General features: G+C 44.6%; 2 protein-coding genes across 2 annotated transcripts; one reads left to right on the top strand and one right to left on the bottom strand.

Moving 5' to 3' along the window:
* Positions 1-891: 891 nt before the first annotated feature.
* SLC25A27 (solute carrier family 25 member 27) lies at positions 892-6,527 on the top strand. The gene is made up of 9 exons (XM_089499210.1): positions 892-982; positions 1,376-1,561; positions 2,280-2,364; positions 2,713-2,835; positions 3,540-3,652; positions 4,057-4,141; positions 5,065-5,157; positions 5,428-5,530; positions 6,456-6,527. The coding sequence occupies exons 1-9, from the start codon at positions 892-894 to the stop codon at positions 6,525-6,527; spliced, it is 951 nt and encodes a 316-aa protein (XP_089355336.1).
* A 1,860-nt stretch (positions 6,528-8,387) lies between these two features.
* ANKRD66 (ankyrin repeat domain 66) lies at positions 8,388-10,108 on the bottom strand. The gene is made up of 3 exons (XM_089499209.1): positions 9,961-10,108; positions 9,177-9,405; positions 8,388-8,598 (listed from the first exon to the last, which is right to left on the bottom strand). Exons 1-3 carry the CDS (start codon positions 10,106-10,108, stop codon positions 8,388-8,390), a joined length of 588 nt encoding a protein of 195 aa, XP_089355335.1.
* Positions 10,109-14,344: the final 4,236 nt, after the last annotated feature.

Genomic DNA, 14,344 nt, shown 5'->3' with positions numbered 1-14,344 from the left:
CACCGGCCCGACTGATACCTGCAGTGGCCACTCAGTACAACAGCCAAGGACACGGAATGGGACACAAACCAATAGAAGCAGCCCGTTCTCAGGAAGGTAGACAGCTAGCCAATCACAGGAGTGGGCAGGGATGGAGCGCGCAATATCTTGATTACGGACGGTGGATGTGATTCTGTGCAGAGCGTTGCGTGTGAGGGGCGGATGTTGCCATAGTTACTGATAAACGGTATCTCTGAAAGCGCTTTTTCCGTCCTCGATGTGTTTGAATCCGGATCAAAGGGCAGAACGGAATCTATTTAGTAGCAAACGGAATACTCATGCTTCTTATAGGAAACGTCTGTATTGTGGCAATTTGGTTATTGCGGAGTGACGCCATATATTATGGGTTAACAGTCGTATATATGTGTCATAATACAGCGCAGTGCTATGTGCGGGAAATAATGCGCTAGATAAGCGTGTTAATAATATTAATAATAATTAAGTGACAGGCGCTATGTATTCCGCTGTATATATGTTCTTAACAGTGAAGTCCTCGCATCTCTGCTGGAGTGTGACACTGACCGGCACCGCACAGAGTGGAAATGCATTATCTATATGAACTCCTAGTGGACTATGGACATTGCTGGCTGAGAGTAATGGGTGTGGGGAGGTCCTATGATTCGCACGGATCAGTTAGCTCTTTCGGATAGAGTACACGCCTGTAGTTAGTGATGGTGGAAACTACATTTCCCGTCATGCCTCGATGCAGGAGTACGGTGGCCGGTGGGGGTGACGCGTGGGTCAGCGCGGACTGGCCGAAGTTCGAAGCGTCCCCGGAGGAGATGGTGGGGTGCGGGGTTTGAGTGTCTGTCCTTCTCCTACCCGTGTAGTCCCGCGGCTGCTGCCCGGACCATGGTGTCCAAGGAGAGCGCCCTGCCGGACAGGTGGCCCCGGGTCAGCAAGTTCATCCTGTCCGCATGTGCTGCCTCGGTGGCCGAGCTAGGTACTGTGAGTGAGTGAGTTATAAAAGTTACCTATCAGAGGGTAGTAGAACAGCCTCCCAGTAGAAGTGGTAGAGGGTAATACAGCGAGGGGATAAAAACATGCATGGGATAAGCTGATGGCTCCTGAATTTAAGACGAGACCCACAAGTCTCTACAGCAGGAAGAATAGCGGGTGGAATGGGTCTTAATGCCGTCGCATTCTATGTTTCACTACTTCACATTCACACCACTTAGATGCACCAGCCCCTAAATCATTAATAAAGAAAAAAAATAGGGCTTTATCCATCCCTAGACGCTTATTAAACTTTTTACTTTCACGTTTTCTGTCGGTTTTAATGTCTCTTTTCACTGCATTCTAATGGCCGTCTGTCTCTTTTACGGTCTCTTTTCAGTGACATTCCCGCTCGATCTCACCAAAACCCGCCTGCAGATCCAGGGGGAAGCGGCTCTGAGAAGACACGAAGCGGCGCCGGCCGTGCCGTACAGGGGGATGGTCCGTACGGCCCTTGGGATTGTCCGAGAGGAAGGCTTGCCGAAGCTTTGGCAAGGAGCCACGCCAGCGGTGTATCGGCACGTCGGTAATATGTTTCTATAACCGACCAAACCCAATGAAAATGGCTTTACGTCCACCAGGACCCAACTCCTCCTATATCAGGGGGTAAAGGAGGTATACGCACCCCGCTCAGGTGTGTTCCAGAACCTTTCGGGTTATAGCGGTGAGACCGTGTAGGTAACGCTCATCTGGAATGTTACCTGCTCCGTTCCTCCGCTATAACCTGAGAGGTTCTGCGTGTTTCCCACCTACTCCCTGATATAGGATGAGCTTCGCCTGCAGGGATCCAGGATTCTGAAGGCCATTAGTGTCTCCTCATTACTGGCCGATCCTCCAGAGCCTCCCTGGAACTCGGCCGTTGAATGCAGAACGTAGAATGCCTGGGTTGGCTGAGAGATTCTCCTGGAGGTATGATGGCCAGTTGGACCCGAGGCGTCCATGTGCTCGCTGCTTGGATAAGGTTATCACGCTGGTGGTGCCTCCGTCCTTGGAGAAGAGTCCCTGATGACCTCCTGCAAGCAATTCCAAGGCTGAAATATTCCAGCTCTTTAGACTACAATTCCCACCATCCTCAACAAGCTACGTAAATCTTGTGTACGAGTGGGGGAATATTTTTGGACGGGGGGGGGTATGTGATGGGTGTGCCACCTTCTGCTTGCTGACCTCTGTTGGTTGCTTTCTGGCGGTTTTATTAGCCACGGGGCCCTCTTTTGAGAACCACACTTTTGTTATCTCGCTGACAGTATACTCGGGAGTACGGATGGTGGTTTACGAGCATCTTCGAGACTCCAAACTTGGAAAAGGAGACGGCGGACACTTTCCTCTGTGGTAAGTGCCAAACATCCCCGCGGAGCAAAGAAGCTTGAGATACCGCTTGGTGGGCTGAGGTTCCAGTGAAACGTAGAGGAACTCATAGGTCCCTTCTTCGAATGTAATTAGAGATCAATGAATCGGAATGACAGTTCCCAAGAGCTCTGTTGGGCTTTTTAATGTTAACCCCCTGTACGCTGCCTTCCTAGGGCATTGACCCTTCCCCGGGTTGGTGGTGAGTTGGGTTCATTACCTGCGTCCTACCGGGTCACTATCACAGACAGCCTGGTTTGTATTTGACGTGGCCGTTAACGCGATGAGTAGACAGCAGTGTTTTACGGTCGTGTCCTGTGCCCGATTCCACAGGAAGGCTGTGATCGGCGGGATGACGGCCGGGGCGATTGGGCAGTTTTTTGCCAGTCCGACAGACCTAGTGAAAGTCCTGATGCAGATGGAAGGAAAGCGGAGACTGGAAGGGAAGCCGCCCCGGTGAGTCCTACTTCTTATGTAAACGCCGTAGGGAGTTGCCATGTTCTCTGGTTGCTCTTAAAGTCCGGTTTATTGGAACAGACGGCAGAAAGAGGAAGATCGGGACTTTATTCATAGCCACAAGTCATCTAGTTCGTATTATCGCACTGGTCCCCTGTATGTGTAAAGCATACTTGGGAACTCTTGGGGGGGGTGACCCTGAATCTCAGGGCCAAGCGCTTATGCTTGATATTCCTGCTTGAAGGCAGGTGACTCTTAAGTGTATCTTTAGATAAAGACAAGTGGAGGTTTGCATGAAGTCACAACCATACAATCTTCACAATGGGCCATTAAAGGGTTAACAGGGTTGGAAATTGAATCTGATGCTGGTCCATTTACCTATGGAGCTCCAGCAGGATCCATAGGGGACAATTCCAATCTGAGGACATTAAGAATAACGCACGTTAGGACATCACGGGGGAGAAGGAGATCAGCGCTCTGCCCTCGTGAGCTTACACTCTATTAACCATCACTGGGTATTATGAAGCCCCCTGAACGCACAGTCTATCCTTTAGCAGGAATATAGTCCTGAAGACCCAGATCGTGTTGGCCGATCACCCTTTCGCTGCTGCTTATTATTATAAATGATTGTTTATATGGCGCCATTGTATTCCGCGGCGCTGCACTTGAGACGTGTGATGATACAGGTGCGTGTGTTGTTGCAGGGTGCGAGGCGTGTATCACGCGTTCCTGACCATCGTCTCCAAAGGAGGAATACGTGGGCTGTGGGCCGGCTGCGTGCCCAACGTTCAGAGGGCTGCTCTGGTAAACATGGGAGGTAATTCTTCCAGAGAGAGCAGCTGAAAGCGTCCTATCCGCGTTCTTCGCGTCGCCCGACACGGCATTTGCGCTCTTTGTGTTCCCATTAGTTACCACGTCTTTGGTTGGACTCCATAGTTATGTTACCGTCTTAAATAAACCCGGCATGCGGTGTGAAAATACGGTAGTATATAATAGTATATAGCGACCTCGCGTATTCCGGCCGTTACCCCAAAACCATATAGACGTCCAGCAGAGAAGAATCCTATGAGAGTGGAGATTCCATGTTACTGAATCCACATTCTCCCCGTTACCGATATACAATGGGCTTTCTTTATGTTTAACCATTTCAATGCTGCAGTGCATTTTTGTTTACCATAACCCCTTTTTTTTTTTTCTTTCTTTTCTGAATGTGTTTCTCAGATTTGACGACGTACGACACCGTGAAACGCTTCCTACTTTCGAACACGCAGCTAAAAGATAGTATGTTATGCCACAGTCTTTCCAGGTAGCCACGTTTACCTATTATTTATTTATCCTCTCCGTGCGCCAATTCAAGACAACCGTATATTTCATACAGAATTCTCAGCAGCGCGTTCATCACCTGCATTTACGCTACCGTTCAAAAGTTTGGGGTCACTCAGCTGTTTTCATGGAAAACAAGGACATTTCTGGCTGTGACATAATCGCAAAAAGGGTTTTCTAACCATCAATGAGCCTTTTAAACTTAAACTTGGATCAGCGAACACAACGTGCTATTGGGACACAGGAGTGATGGGAGTGATAAAGGGCCATTGGGACACAGGAGTCATAGGGGAGTGATGGGAGTGATAAAGGGCCACTGGAACGCAGGAGTGATAAAGGGCCATTGGGACACAGGAGTGATGGGAGTGATAAAGGACCTCTGTAGCCTATAAAGAGATTCCATTAAAAATCAGCCGTTTCCAGCTACAATAGTCATTTACAACATTAACCCCGTCTGCGCTGGATTTCTGATCCTTTTCATGTTATTGTAATAGACAAAATTTGCTTTTCTTTCAAAAACAAAGAAACTTTTGAACGGTAGTGCGTTTAAATGAAATGTTTGGAAATGGTTGTGCCGTGAGTTGCTTTCCTCAAGGCCTTTCTAAAGATCAAAGGTAGCAGATGGGGGTTATTCTCGGACAGTCCAGTCCTTGGTGAATAAATCCCGTATCAGCCAAACTATCAAAAATTAACCTGCAAGGTGTTTGCCAATAAGCCTGAACTTCAGTATTCATATATTATGTATCGGTTTACTAATAGACTCAAGTATTGGGGTGTGGAATAGTTTCCATTATATATGTAGGTGTGTGTATATACGGGGGGGGTGTATGTATGTATGTGTGTGTGTATATATATATATATATATATATATATATATATATATATAATTCTTTTTTTCTTTTGAAGTATATGTTCTGGTCTGGTGGCCGCTTCGCTAGGAACCCCTGCTGATGTCATCAAAACCAGGATAATGAATCAACCAAGAGATAAAAACGGACGGTATGTCTGATTTTATTTATAATGAACCATGGGTACTCAATGGGAATACCTCTCATGAAAAGCCTTTTCAGTTTCTATAGCAACGACCTATCAGTGCCTGAGTTTTTTTTCCATGTGACAATTAAGCATACCCAGAAAAAATATGAATGGGGCCAAATGTTACATGAAGTGTGTGTGTGTGTGTATATATATATATATATATATATATATATATCACTATAATAAATCTGCGTTAATACAAATTCTCGTGACAATTTGCCTGTTTTCCAGGGGAATTCTGTACAAATCCTCCCTAGACTGCTTCATGCAGGCAGTAAGGGGCGAAGGCTTCATGTCCCTCTACAAAGGATTCATTCCAACCTGGATGAGAATGGTAACATTACTATCATGGAAGAATAACACGTTCCCGTTATAGGCGACAGTTAAATATTTTAGTGTGTGTTTTTTTTTTAGTTTTGAGGGGGGGAGCACACGGTACATTTAGATTATAAATTCAGCTACTAAAAGGAGTCTAACTGCTAAACAGTTCTAGCTATATACAGCAGCTTTACAGGTGAATGTTCTGTACACGCCTTATGATCTTGTTTTATATGTTCTGCATGTCGTACCCACTACCGTTCAGATAACTTTCACTAAGTTTAGATATCCTTGTTTTTGACAGGAAAAATGTCTATTAAAAAAACATGAAATGAATGAACAAGCCAGCACAGATGGGGTTAATTATGTAAATGACTATTGTAGCTGGAAACTGCTGATTTTTGTGGAATCTCTTCATAGGTGTACAAAGGCCCTTTATCACTCCCATCACTCCTTTATCACTCTCATCACTCCTGTGTTCCAATGGCACGTTGTGTTCACTGACCCAAGTTTAAGTTTAAAGGGCTAATTGATCATTAGAAACCCTTTTGTGATTATGTTACAGCCAGAAATGTCCTTGTTTTCTATGAAAACAGCTGAGTGACCCCAAACTTTTGAATGGTAGTGAATATGTACAGAATTCCTTCGAATTTTAAGCTAAAATAGTTATATCCTACTCTGCGTAGGTATTATATGTTATACTACTCCAGGTGTGCTTGAACAGCTATAGAAGAGCCAATTCAGTTAGGAGTTAAAATTCATACTTATTTGTAGAATATTTTTTTTTTAAGAATTATTTTTTACATCTTCTGTTTTCAGAAAAATGAAATATAAGATTTAGATTTAAAATAGAATGTAATTGTGAGTCGCTGGCGGCTTCTGTACTCGGATCCCCGGTGATGATGACCGCGGATATAAAATGTTCCGTTTGTTGGCTGCAGGCTCCCTGGTCGCTGGTCTTTTGGCTGACGTACGAGCAGATCAGGCGGCTGACGGGAGTGAGCTCCTTTTGATACTCCGGTGAGTGACACTCCGGTTACAGACTGTATACACTAGATGGAAGCTTTAACTTTTCCTTTTAAATGAGGGATGTGGCGAGAAGATCTGAAATCCTCTTTACTTATCTTTCATACCATATTCATTTAGTGTCCCGCAAATGATCTATTTCTAGACAAGAAGTGATAATTTACTGCTGCAAGAACAGCATAAAGTATCGTTTTTAAAGTAGCCTCTGGACGCTTGCCTGTAGGACTCTCTGTGCATATTAATGTACACACATTAATATATATATATATATATATATTATATATATGTCAACTTAAAGGGACAATCAGCTATCATATGCACATTAATGCATATGATGGCATTATTGTCCCCTTTACGAACACATGGGGGCATTCTGCAGAAACACACACAAACACCCAACCACAAACCAACACTCACACACACCATTTGCTCTTCTCCCCACCACCCAGCTACTTGCCATGCGTGGAATATATTTACCGCCAGTCCGCTCTGGTGCTGGCCTTGCAGACATTGTAGGGGGGAGTCTGTGCTTTGCGGACCCTTTGATTTTAGCGGGAGTACTTTCCTGCTTCAAACGCCAGTGGCGAGAATCCTCGGACCACCGGGTAGGAGGAGGGGGGGCTGCAACGTCTCCCTAAAGCAATTATTTATTTGCTGACTTTTAACGAATGCATTTTATGGTTAACTCATAAACCACATTAATATGTATTTATTTATATTATATATTATTTAATTTCTTTGAGGTTGTCTGTTATAATGTAAACTTGGTCATGTGACTTTATACGTTTCTAAATGTGCTTTACAGTGTCAGAGAAAGAAAGCGCATCGGAGGGACTGCGCTCATCAGCTCCAGATTTGGGATTGATTTGTTGATGAGCAATCTTTGCCCTTTTACACTTAAATTAAAGAAAAGACGGGAATTTTTATTTTTAAACAACCCTCATTAAACGGTAAACCTGTTTGGAGGCAAATGGTAGAGGACACTCAAAAAGGTGCTTTTTTTACCAATTTATTGAATATATATATTATTGACAATGGATTATTTATTACACTTAAACTGCAGGATTTCCCTGTTTATTATCGGTAATAAATGATTTCTATATATTAACTATTTATTTTATATGGTGCTCGTCTTATTTACATTCAAAAGCCTTGCTCCCCGTCGAGTTTAATTTGGTGGAAGTCCTGAGACTGAAAGGGACAAAAATATGTAAAAAATGCTTAATTGCATAATACAGATGCACAGATTTTCTCCTTATATCAGTGTATTTGTAGCTGGTTGGGGAACATAGAACGTGATGGCAGATCAGACCTATTCTCCCCGTCTAGCGGGGTCCAGGGGCTCAGACGATGGCCTCCTTTCTGAAACAGGCTTGGCAGACCCTTCTCTTGCAGCACCTTGTGCTCCAACTACCTGATTTGGCATTTTTGACCTTAAATCTCAAATGCAAGCTACCCTGTGACTTGGGTCAAAACCACAATAAAACTGTGATGTTTTGGAGGAGTCCCTTAAATGTAACACCCCCAGCCTCCACAAAAGAGTCTTATATTCAAAAGCCATATGTTTATCCCATGCATGTTTATATCCCCTCACTGTATTAACCTCTACCACTTCTGCTGGACAGCTGCTCTACTTATCCACCACTGCCTTGTCACATGCTTGTCGTGCCAGACCAGTGGTCATGTAAGAAACAAATTCTATTGCTTTGTTGCTGGTAATAGCCTCCCTTTATCCACGTTCTATTCAATGCTTACGATTACCGTAGTAAGAGGGGGTAAGGAATATCCGATGAGGGTCGCTCTATCAGACGTCTCTCTGTTAATCTCCTTTTCCTTCCCGGACAACTTTACTTCTGGGATTTATTTCCGGTTTTCGAGGACCTGCGGCTCAGCAGCGGCTGGAGGAAATTTTTGTTAATCGCTTTGACGTCCCTTTTAGAATTTCGTTGGGCTTTTTGTAATTCGCTCCGTTTAGATTCCCAGTCCTCGTCCTGCTCATCCAAGGGGTCCCCCACCAACTCCGCCGCCCGTCGGTGATCCCGGCACTCTACCTCTGCGCTGCGGAACAAAAAGAGGGCTCGTTTGTAATATCTTGTAAGGGACAGCGTTAGCAATGAGGAATGCATATTAAGACATTGTAAGACGTAGCCTGGCCTAGGGGCGGCAGTTCCCCGCTGCAAATCCGAGGGGCAGATGGTCTGATCTGGCCCCCCCAGTGTCTTGCTGCTCAATGGGCTGGTTACAAGGGAGATCTGGGCCAGTTGAGAGATCAGAGGATCTTTACAATAGGCCCGTGTTCCCTCCTGCCTGGAAAGGAGCAGCGTGTTGGCTGATCATACAGATCTCTTGGTCATCTCATCTCCATACTACCAACGAGGTGTCCTTCTGTCTTCTCCTTGATATGTCTGCACCCAACCGACCACCGAGCCCATAGCAGCCGACAATAGGCTTCACCTTCTTTGACCTTTGCTGCTATGTTGCTAGTGAACACAATGCGTGGCCGTCATGGGTTTGGGGTAAGATATGGGTAAACGTAACGAGATAATGGGAAACTAAATGAAGAAGAAGCGGAAAGTGGTGCAAAAGACCCTTAACACTCGGCTTTTCATCCGCGCTCTCCTGGGTAATGTACTTACGCCTCCAGGAACTTCACGCACTCTTTGTGGCCGTATATCTCCGCTATCCTCCTCGGGGTGTCCCCGTGTATGTCTGCCATGTCGATTGGAGCATGAAGAGAATGCAGGGCTCGGAGAACGCTCAGCTTCCCGGACTCCGCAGCAAAATGCGCCGGGGTCCACCCGATGTCTGTCCTCAGGCAGGGCCGGGCCCCGTATTCAATTAACAGCTTGACCGTATCCGACTGTCCTGCATGATGAAATTATTTTTTTACTTGGACTGCAGACCATTCAGCCGTCTTCCTTTGCGCTTTATGATGATCCTAAATTCCGTAACTTTTTTTGCCTTCACTACTTCCACTCAACGGCTATGTACCTACTACCCTTTTAATAAAGTAAAACTTTCCACCGTGTGTGCGAGACAGACCTGTCCAATGTTAGTATGGCTTGTTGGAATAGTTTGGTGCGCCAATAGGTTTTTGGCTCAAAACAAATATAATTGATCAATCAAAACAATTTCTCAACCGATGCCACATTTTTACGATCAATGACTGTACTCTATCACATTATTAGGTAAGGATCTTGAATTAGAGTACCCCTAACCGCAATCCCATAATGCATCTACAGCCGTAGCTTGAAAATCAGCAGCGTGACGTGGAAATCTGATGTAGGGAGCACGGAAATGATCTGGTCAGGCTAGAAACTCTTGCAAAACGTGTCTGCAAATGCTTAGAGCCACCTTGTGGCTACAGGTGGGATTGCAGCAAAAATGATCAGCCCTCCAGCCCACCCGCAATCCCGCTACCTTTGGCTGCCGCCCAGTGCAGGGCCGTTCTGTCGTTCCAGTCCATGTCTTTGTAATTTGGATCGTGGAGCCCCTTCTTTAGTATAACGGACACCAAATCGTAATCCCCCAAAGCAGCTGCTTGATGGAGCTCTGTCGTGTCGGCCATAGCGTGACTTCGATGCTATAAGAGTCCGAATACGGAGTTAAAGTGTAAGCTCCTTTGAGCAGGATCCTCCTTACCTTTTGTTTCTGTAATTCCAATTGTTATGTGATGCGCTACTATTGTACATCTCTGCGGTATATGGTGCTATATAAATCAATAAATAATAATAACAGTAATAACTTCTGGGAATTCTGGAACGCAGGTTTTTTTGTGATGAACACAAAAGAAAGAAATTAAAGCAAAGATTACGTGAAGCGCTAGTTCCGCAATGCTGAATCCAAATTCTATTAAAATAATAATTAAAAAAAACAATACTTTGAAAAATATTTAATTTTGTGGTGCCCCAGTGGCAGGTTGGAGTTCAATCACATTACGGGGTAACATTTCGCACGCGCGGAATGATTATGGTGGGTCAAAAGGCACATAATTCCGCCACCGTACACAGCAAGCTTTACTTTACTGAGAGGGCAGTAGGTATACGGAACGGCCTCCAAGCAGAAGTGGTAGAGGGTAATACAGCGAGAGAACAGGGATAGGTATATGGCTTTGAATCTAAAATGAGGATCTTTACAGCAGGAAGAAGTATGGACTAGATGGGGCCGAATGGGTCTGATATGTTCGTTAATAGTCCGTATCCATGGTTACATGGGCTCCCTCATTTGCTGTATTTCTACCAAAATATAGAAAAGTAAATACAGGTTCTTACATGCTCCTTGTCCTAGAGGTGCAGAATTGCAGCTTGGGTTCCCCTAGGAACATCTCGCTGCGTCCCACGTGATGACTCGGGGCAGGAGGGGGCAGAGAAAGCTGCAGGGCAGAATTCAGAGTTTTGTTGATACTGGCTGCCATGGAAACAGGCCCCTCCCCTTGGTTCTCCTATTATGTATTAAATGGCTTCTCGGCCTTTTGCCTAAGATCAAGTGTAGTTCCTCTTTGGGAAGGGGGGGACTATGCTGATCCTCTGGCCTTAGGGTTCGGGATAGCAGATGGAGCCCGAGGTGGAATTGCCCTGGCAGAAATGCTGGAGTCACCGTGTGTGGTATTGCACGCCACTGCACACGGTGAGCGCACGTTTCCACTGGCGGCCCGTCAGCACTACCTTTTCCCCAGGTACCTTCTGGTCCTGGGGTTAAGTTCTTTATTTTTGAATCCGGCAGGCCAGCAATGGTCTGTCCTTAAATTATTTTTCTTTATTTATATAATTCACTTCGTTTTCACGAGTGCCGATTAATTTGCCCCCCTTATTTGATTCACGGTTTGAAATTCATGGCTTGGCCCTCACGATTCTAAGGCACACGATTTTGATCCCACGTTTTTGGACACTGTTTTCTTTTTAAGAGGCAGTGAAGCCTGGACTTTGCTGGAGGAGGATTGGGAGCCTTCTGGCCCCTTCCTCTCTCTACAAACCCAGCAAGGAGTCTCACTCTTCGGGGTGAGACTCAAGATCCGACCCTCCCATGGGGGGGGTTGGAATTTGTCCGAGTTCTCCGTGAGGGAACTCGGAATCGTAGTCTGGCTTCTGTTGCCTTGTGCACAGAATGCGGCACCAAAAGGAGCGCGCACCTCGGGCTTCCTAAAGAAAAAAATTATGTATTAAATGGCCCGAGTTAGTTATCTGGGTTAGGGGGTCTCGCGTCAGCTGAAGGGAACAGCCGGATATTTAATCATTAAAGGTGCCGTTCCACTTACACAAAACATCGACTGCGTTAGCCTTTAGCCTGGCCCTGTCTTGCCTCTGCCGATGTGGCTCTCTCCTTCGTTACTCTGGAGAATCCGTTCTTATTTTTTCTAATATGGGGGGGGATCAGTCATGTAGCGGGATGTGCCTAACCTGCCATGTGCCCTGTCCTGTGCGTCAAGTCCCTTCCTTCTTCTAGGGGATCGTTTCTTTTTTTTCTAATATAGGGAATGGAAATCAGTCTTGTGGCTGGATGTGTCTGCCTGCCAGTGCCTGCCCTGTACCCTGCCCCTCAATGTCCTTCCTTCCTTACTCTGTGGTCAATTGTTGTTCTTTATTCTGTCATATGGGTGGGATTTAGTATGTCTGCCAGGGCCTGCAGTGCAATCTTCTTCCTTACTCTGAGGAACCAATTCTTTAAATATTTTTTGGGGGGAAATTCAGTGTCCTGTACTGTGGGACTGGATACGTGCCAACATACCTTCTCTAGGTCTCGGAGTCACACTGGGAAAGGGATACAGAGTATATGAGGGAAGTTTGGGTCAAAGGAGGAAAATGTTAGAACAAGAGGTCATAATGTAAGAAACTGTTATTTTGTTAGCAATACGCTATTTGTACTTGCCCTATAACTTGCCAAAAAAACAAATGTTAGAATATATATATATTCTATATTTTCTATTTTTTTATATACAGCATATGATCAAAATAATGGTATCTAAAGAAAGCCCTTCTTTTCCTGAAAGAAACAATATACAATTTGTGTGGGCACAGTAAATGAGAAAGAAGAAAATGATACAATATTTAAAAAACAGTCTGGCCATGAAGGGGTTAATCAAAACTATAGTCAACTCTGACAAGCAATGAGGTTGCGTAATACGCAGAGATCAATCAAAATATGCATTTTTAATATACAATTTTAGACTTTGGGGAAATTACTACATTGTTTATGATGTCATGAAACCGCACTTACAGTAATGTGTGTGTAACGATCAGGAAGAATAAGAGCCACGTGTTTGTTTCTTTATTTCCATTCCTCATACATCAGAATTAATCAGCGTGTCTGACCTCAATATATATAAACATAGAGTATGACATCAGAGAAGATCTACTACCTTCTCTGTAAAAGAAAACTTCCCTGTATTGCATCTAACCCTATTGTAACCTCCTGATTAAGTGTGTGTATATATACAGTATATTATATATATATATATATACATACATTATATATATATATATAGACGTATATATGTATACATATGGATAGATACCGTACTTTGTGTATATATATATATATATATATATAGACGTATATATGTATACATATAGATAGATACCGTACTTTGTGTATATATATATATATATATATAATGCTTAAGTGGAAACTACAGTATAATAAGTGGATATATTAATAATATATTGTTATATAATATTATATATTATAATGTAATATATTCATACACTAGTTAGAATAGGTAATAATACGTCCCTGTCCTGTAGAGCTTACAGTCTAAATGGTAGTAGGGCGTCGATAGCCATCCAGATACCCGCAGGGGAAGGAGGTAAGTAAGTTACAGGAGTTGGGGTATTAGAATTATGCTTTTGAGGTTGAGGAATGTTAAAGCTCGGCTAGCGTGGAAGGGTAAGCGTGATTCCGTGCACACCTTGCCAACAGATAACGCACTTCTGTACACATTCTTTACCTGTAGTAAATTTAAAGGGATCTCTCAGCTACCATATACATTAAAGTACATCGTAGCCGCGGTCTGCCTATAACATTCCATCAGAATAGCCAACCATCCACGTGCTGCACCATAACTCCCATTACTCTCATATAACTCGCGGTAGACACAATTGGGTGATTCTGACGTTTCAAGGAGTTAAACGTTTTTTTTTCTTGAAAACATTTCCTGATGTCACCACACCAACCACAGAGGTTTAGGAGAAGTAACGAACGGCTGCCTTCTGTTTTCACCCCGACAGCCGTTAAACCAGCCTTACTTAATGCAGAGCTTTTAGTTTGAAACGCCTTGAAACCCTTTTTCTATCCAGAGATGGGCTAGTAAGGGGTTAACAGGGGACTGTACTGTGTATCAGCAGGTTTTACTGGAAGGTAAAGTTCAGCTCCTCCCCGCGGACTCGACACAAAAGTCAGGGAAAAAAGACAGCGTCCCCTCCCTCGTGACGTGAAGGCAAACAGTAGCCGCGGGGATCAGCTGAGTGCCATGGTAGGTGCCGGCCGCGCACAGTGCACACCGGATCGCAGGTGAACAGGCAGGTGAGTACACGCTTCACCGCTACCCGGCTGCCAAATGTGGCCCTCAGGAGCCATACAGGAAACAGACTGGGGTGAATGACCGCTTACTTTATATATGAGAATTGTATTAGAGTGTAAGCTTCAGAGCCAAGGCTGGCATATTGGCAATGTAGGTGGCTGTCTGAGGCACGGGGCTGGTAGGGGGCGCCACAATCTTGTTTTATGTAGCAAGCTGTCGGACGAGGCGAGCGGCAGAGATCCAGTCGGTCGAGTGCACTCTGAACCCACTCATCCTCCAACGCTAGGA

This window comes from Sceloporus occidentalis, unplaced genomic scaffold (assembly GCF_023333645.1).
Source record: "Sceloporus occidentalis isolate IW3139 unplaced genomic scaffold, rSceOcc1.0.p SCAF_131, whole genome shotgun sequence".
Lineage (NCBI taxonomy): Eukaryota > Metazoa > Chordata > Lepidosauria > Squamata > Phrynosomatidae > Sceloporus > Sceloporus occidentalis.
Note: the sequence above shows the minus strand (reverse complement) of the source record. Positions and strands in the feature narration are given on the sequence as shown.

Excerpts from the sequence above, each read along its gene's own strand:
- SLC25A27 (XM_089499210.1), top strand. The coding sequence starts at position 892 with ATGGTGTCCAAGGAGAGCGCCCTGCCGGACAGGTGGCCCCGGGTCAGC. Across the intron at positions 4,142-5,064 it reads TTATGCCACAGTCTTTCCAG|TATATGTTCTGGTCTGGTGG; the intron begins GTAGCCACGTTT and ends TTTCTTTTGAAG. Across the intron at positions 5,531-6,455 it reads TTCCAACCTGGATGAGAATG|GCTCCCTGGTCGCTGGTCTT; the intron begins GTAACATTACTA and ends TGTTGGCTGCAG.
- ANKRD66 (XM_089499209.1), bottom strand. The coding sequence starts at position 10,108 with ATGGCCGACACGACAGAGCTCCATCAAGCAGCTGCTTTGGGGGATTAC. Across the intron at positions 9,406-9,960 it reads GCACTGGGCGGCAGCCAAAG|GACAGTCGGATACGGTCAAG; the intron begins GTAGCGGGATTG and ends TTCATCATGCAG. Across the intron at positions 8,599-9,176 it reads TGCGTGAAGTTCCTGGAGGC|CGCAGAGGTAGAGTGCCGGG; the intron begins GTAAGTACATTA and ends TTTGTTCCGCAG.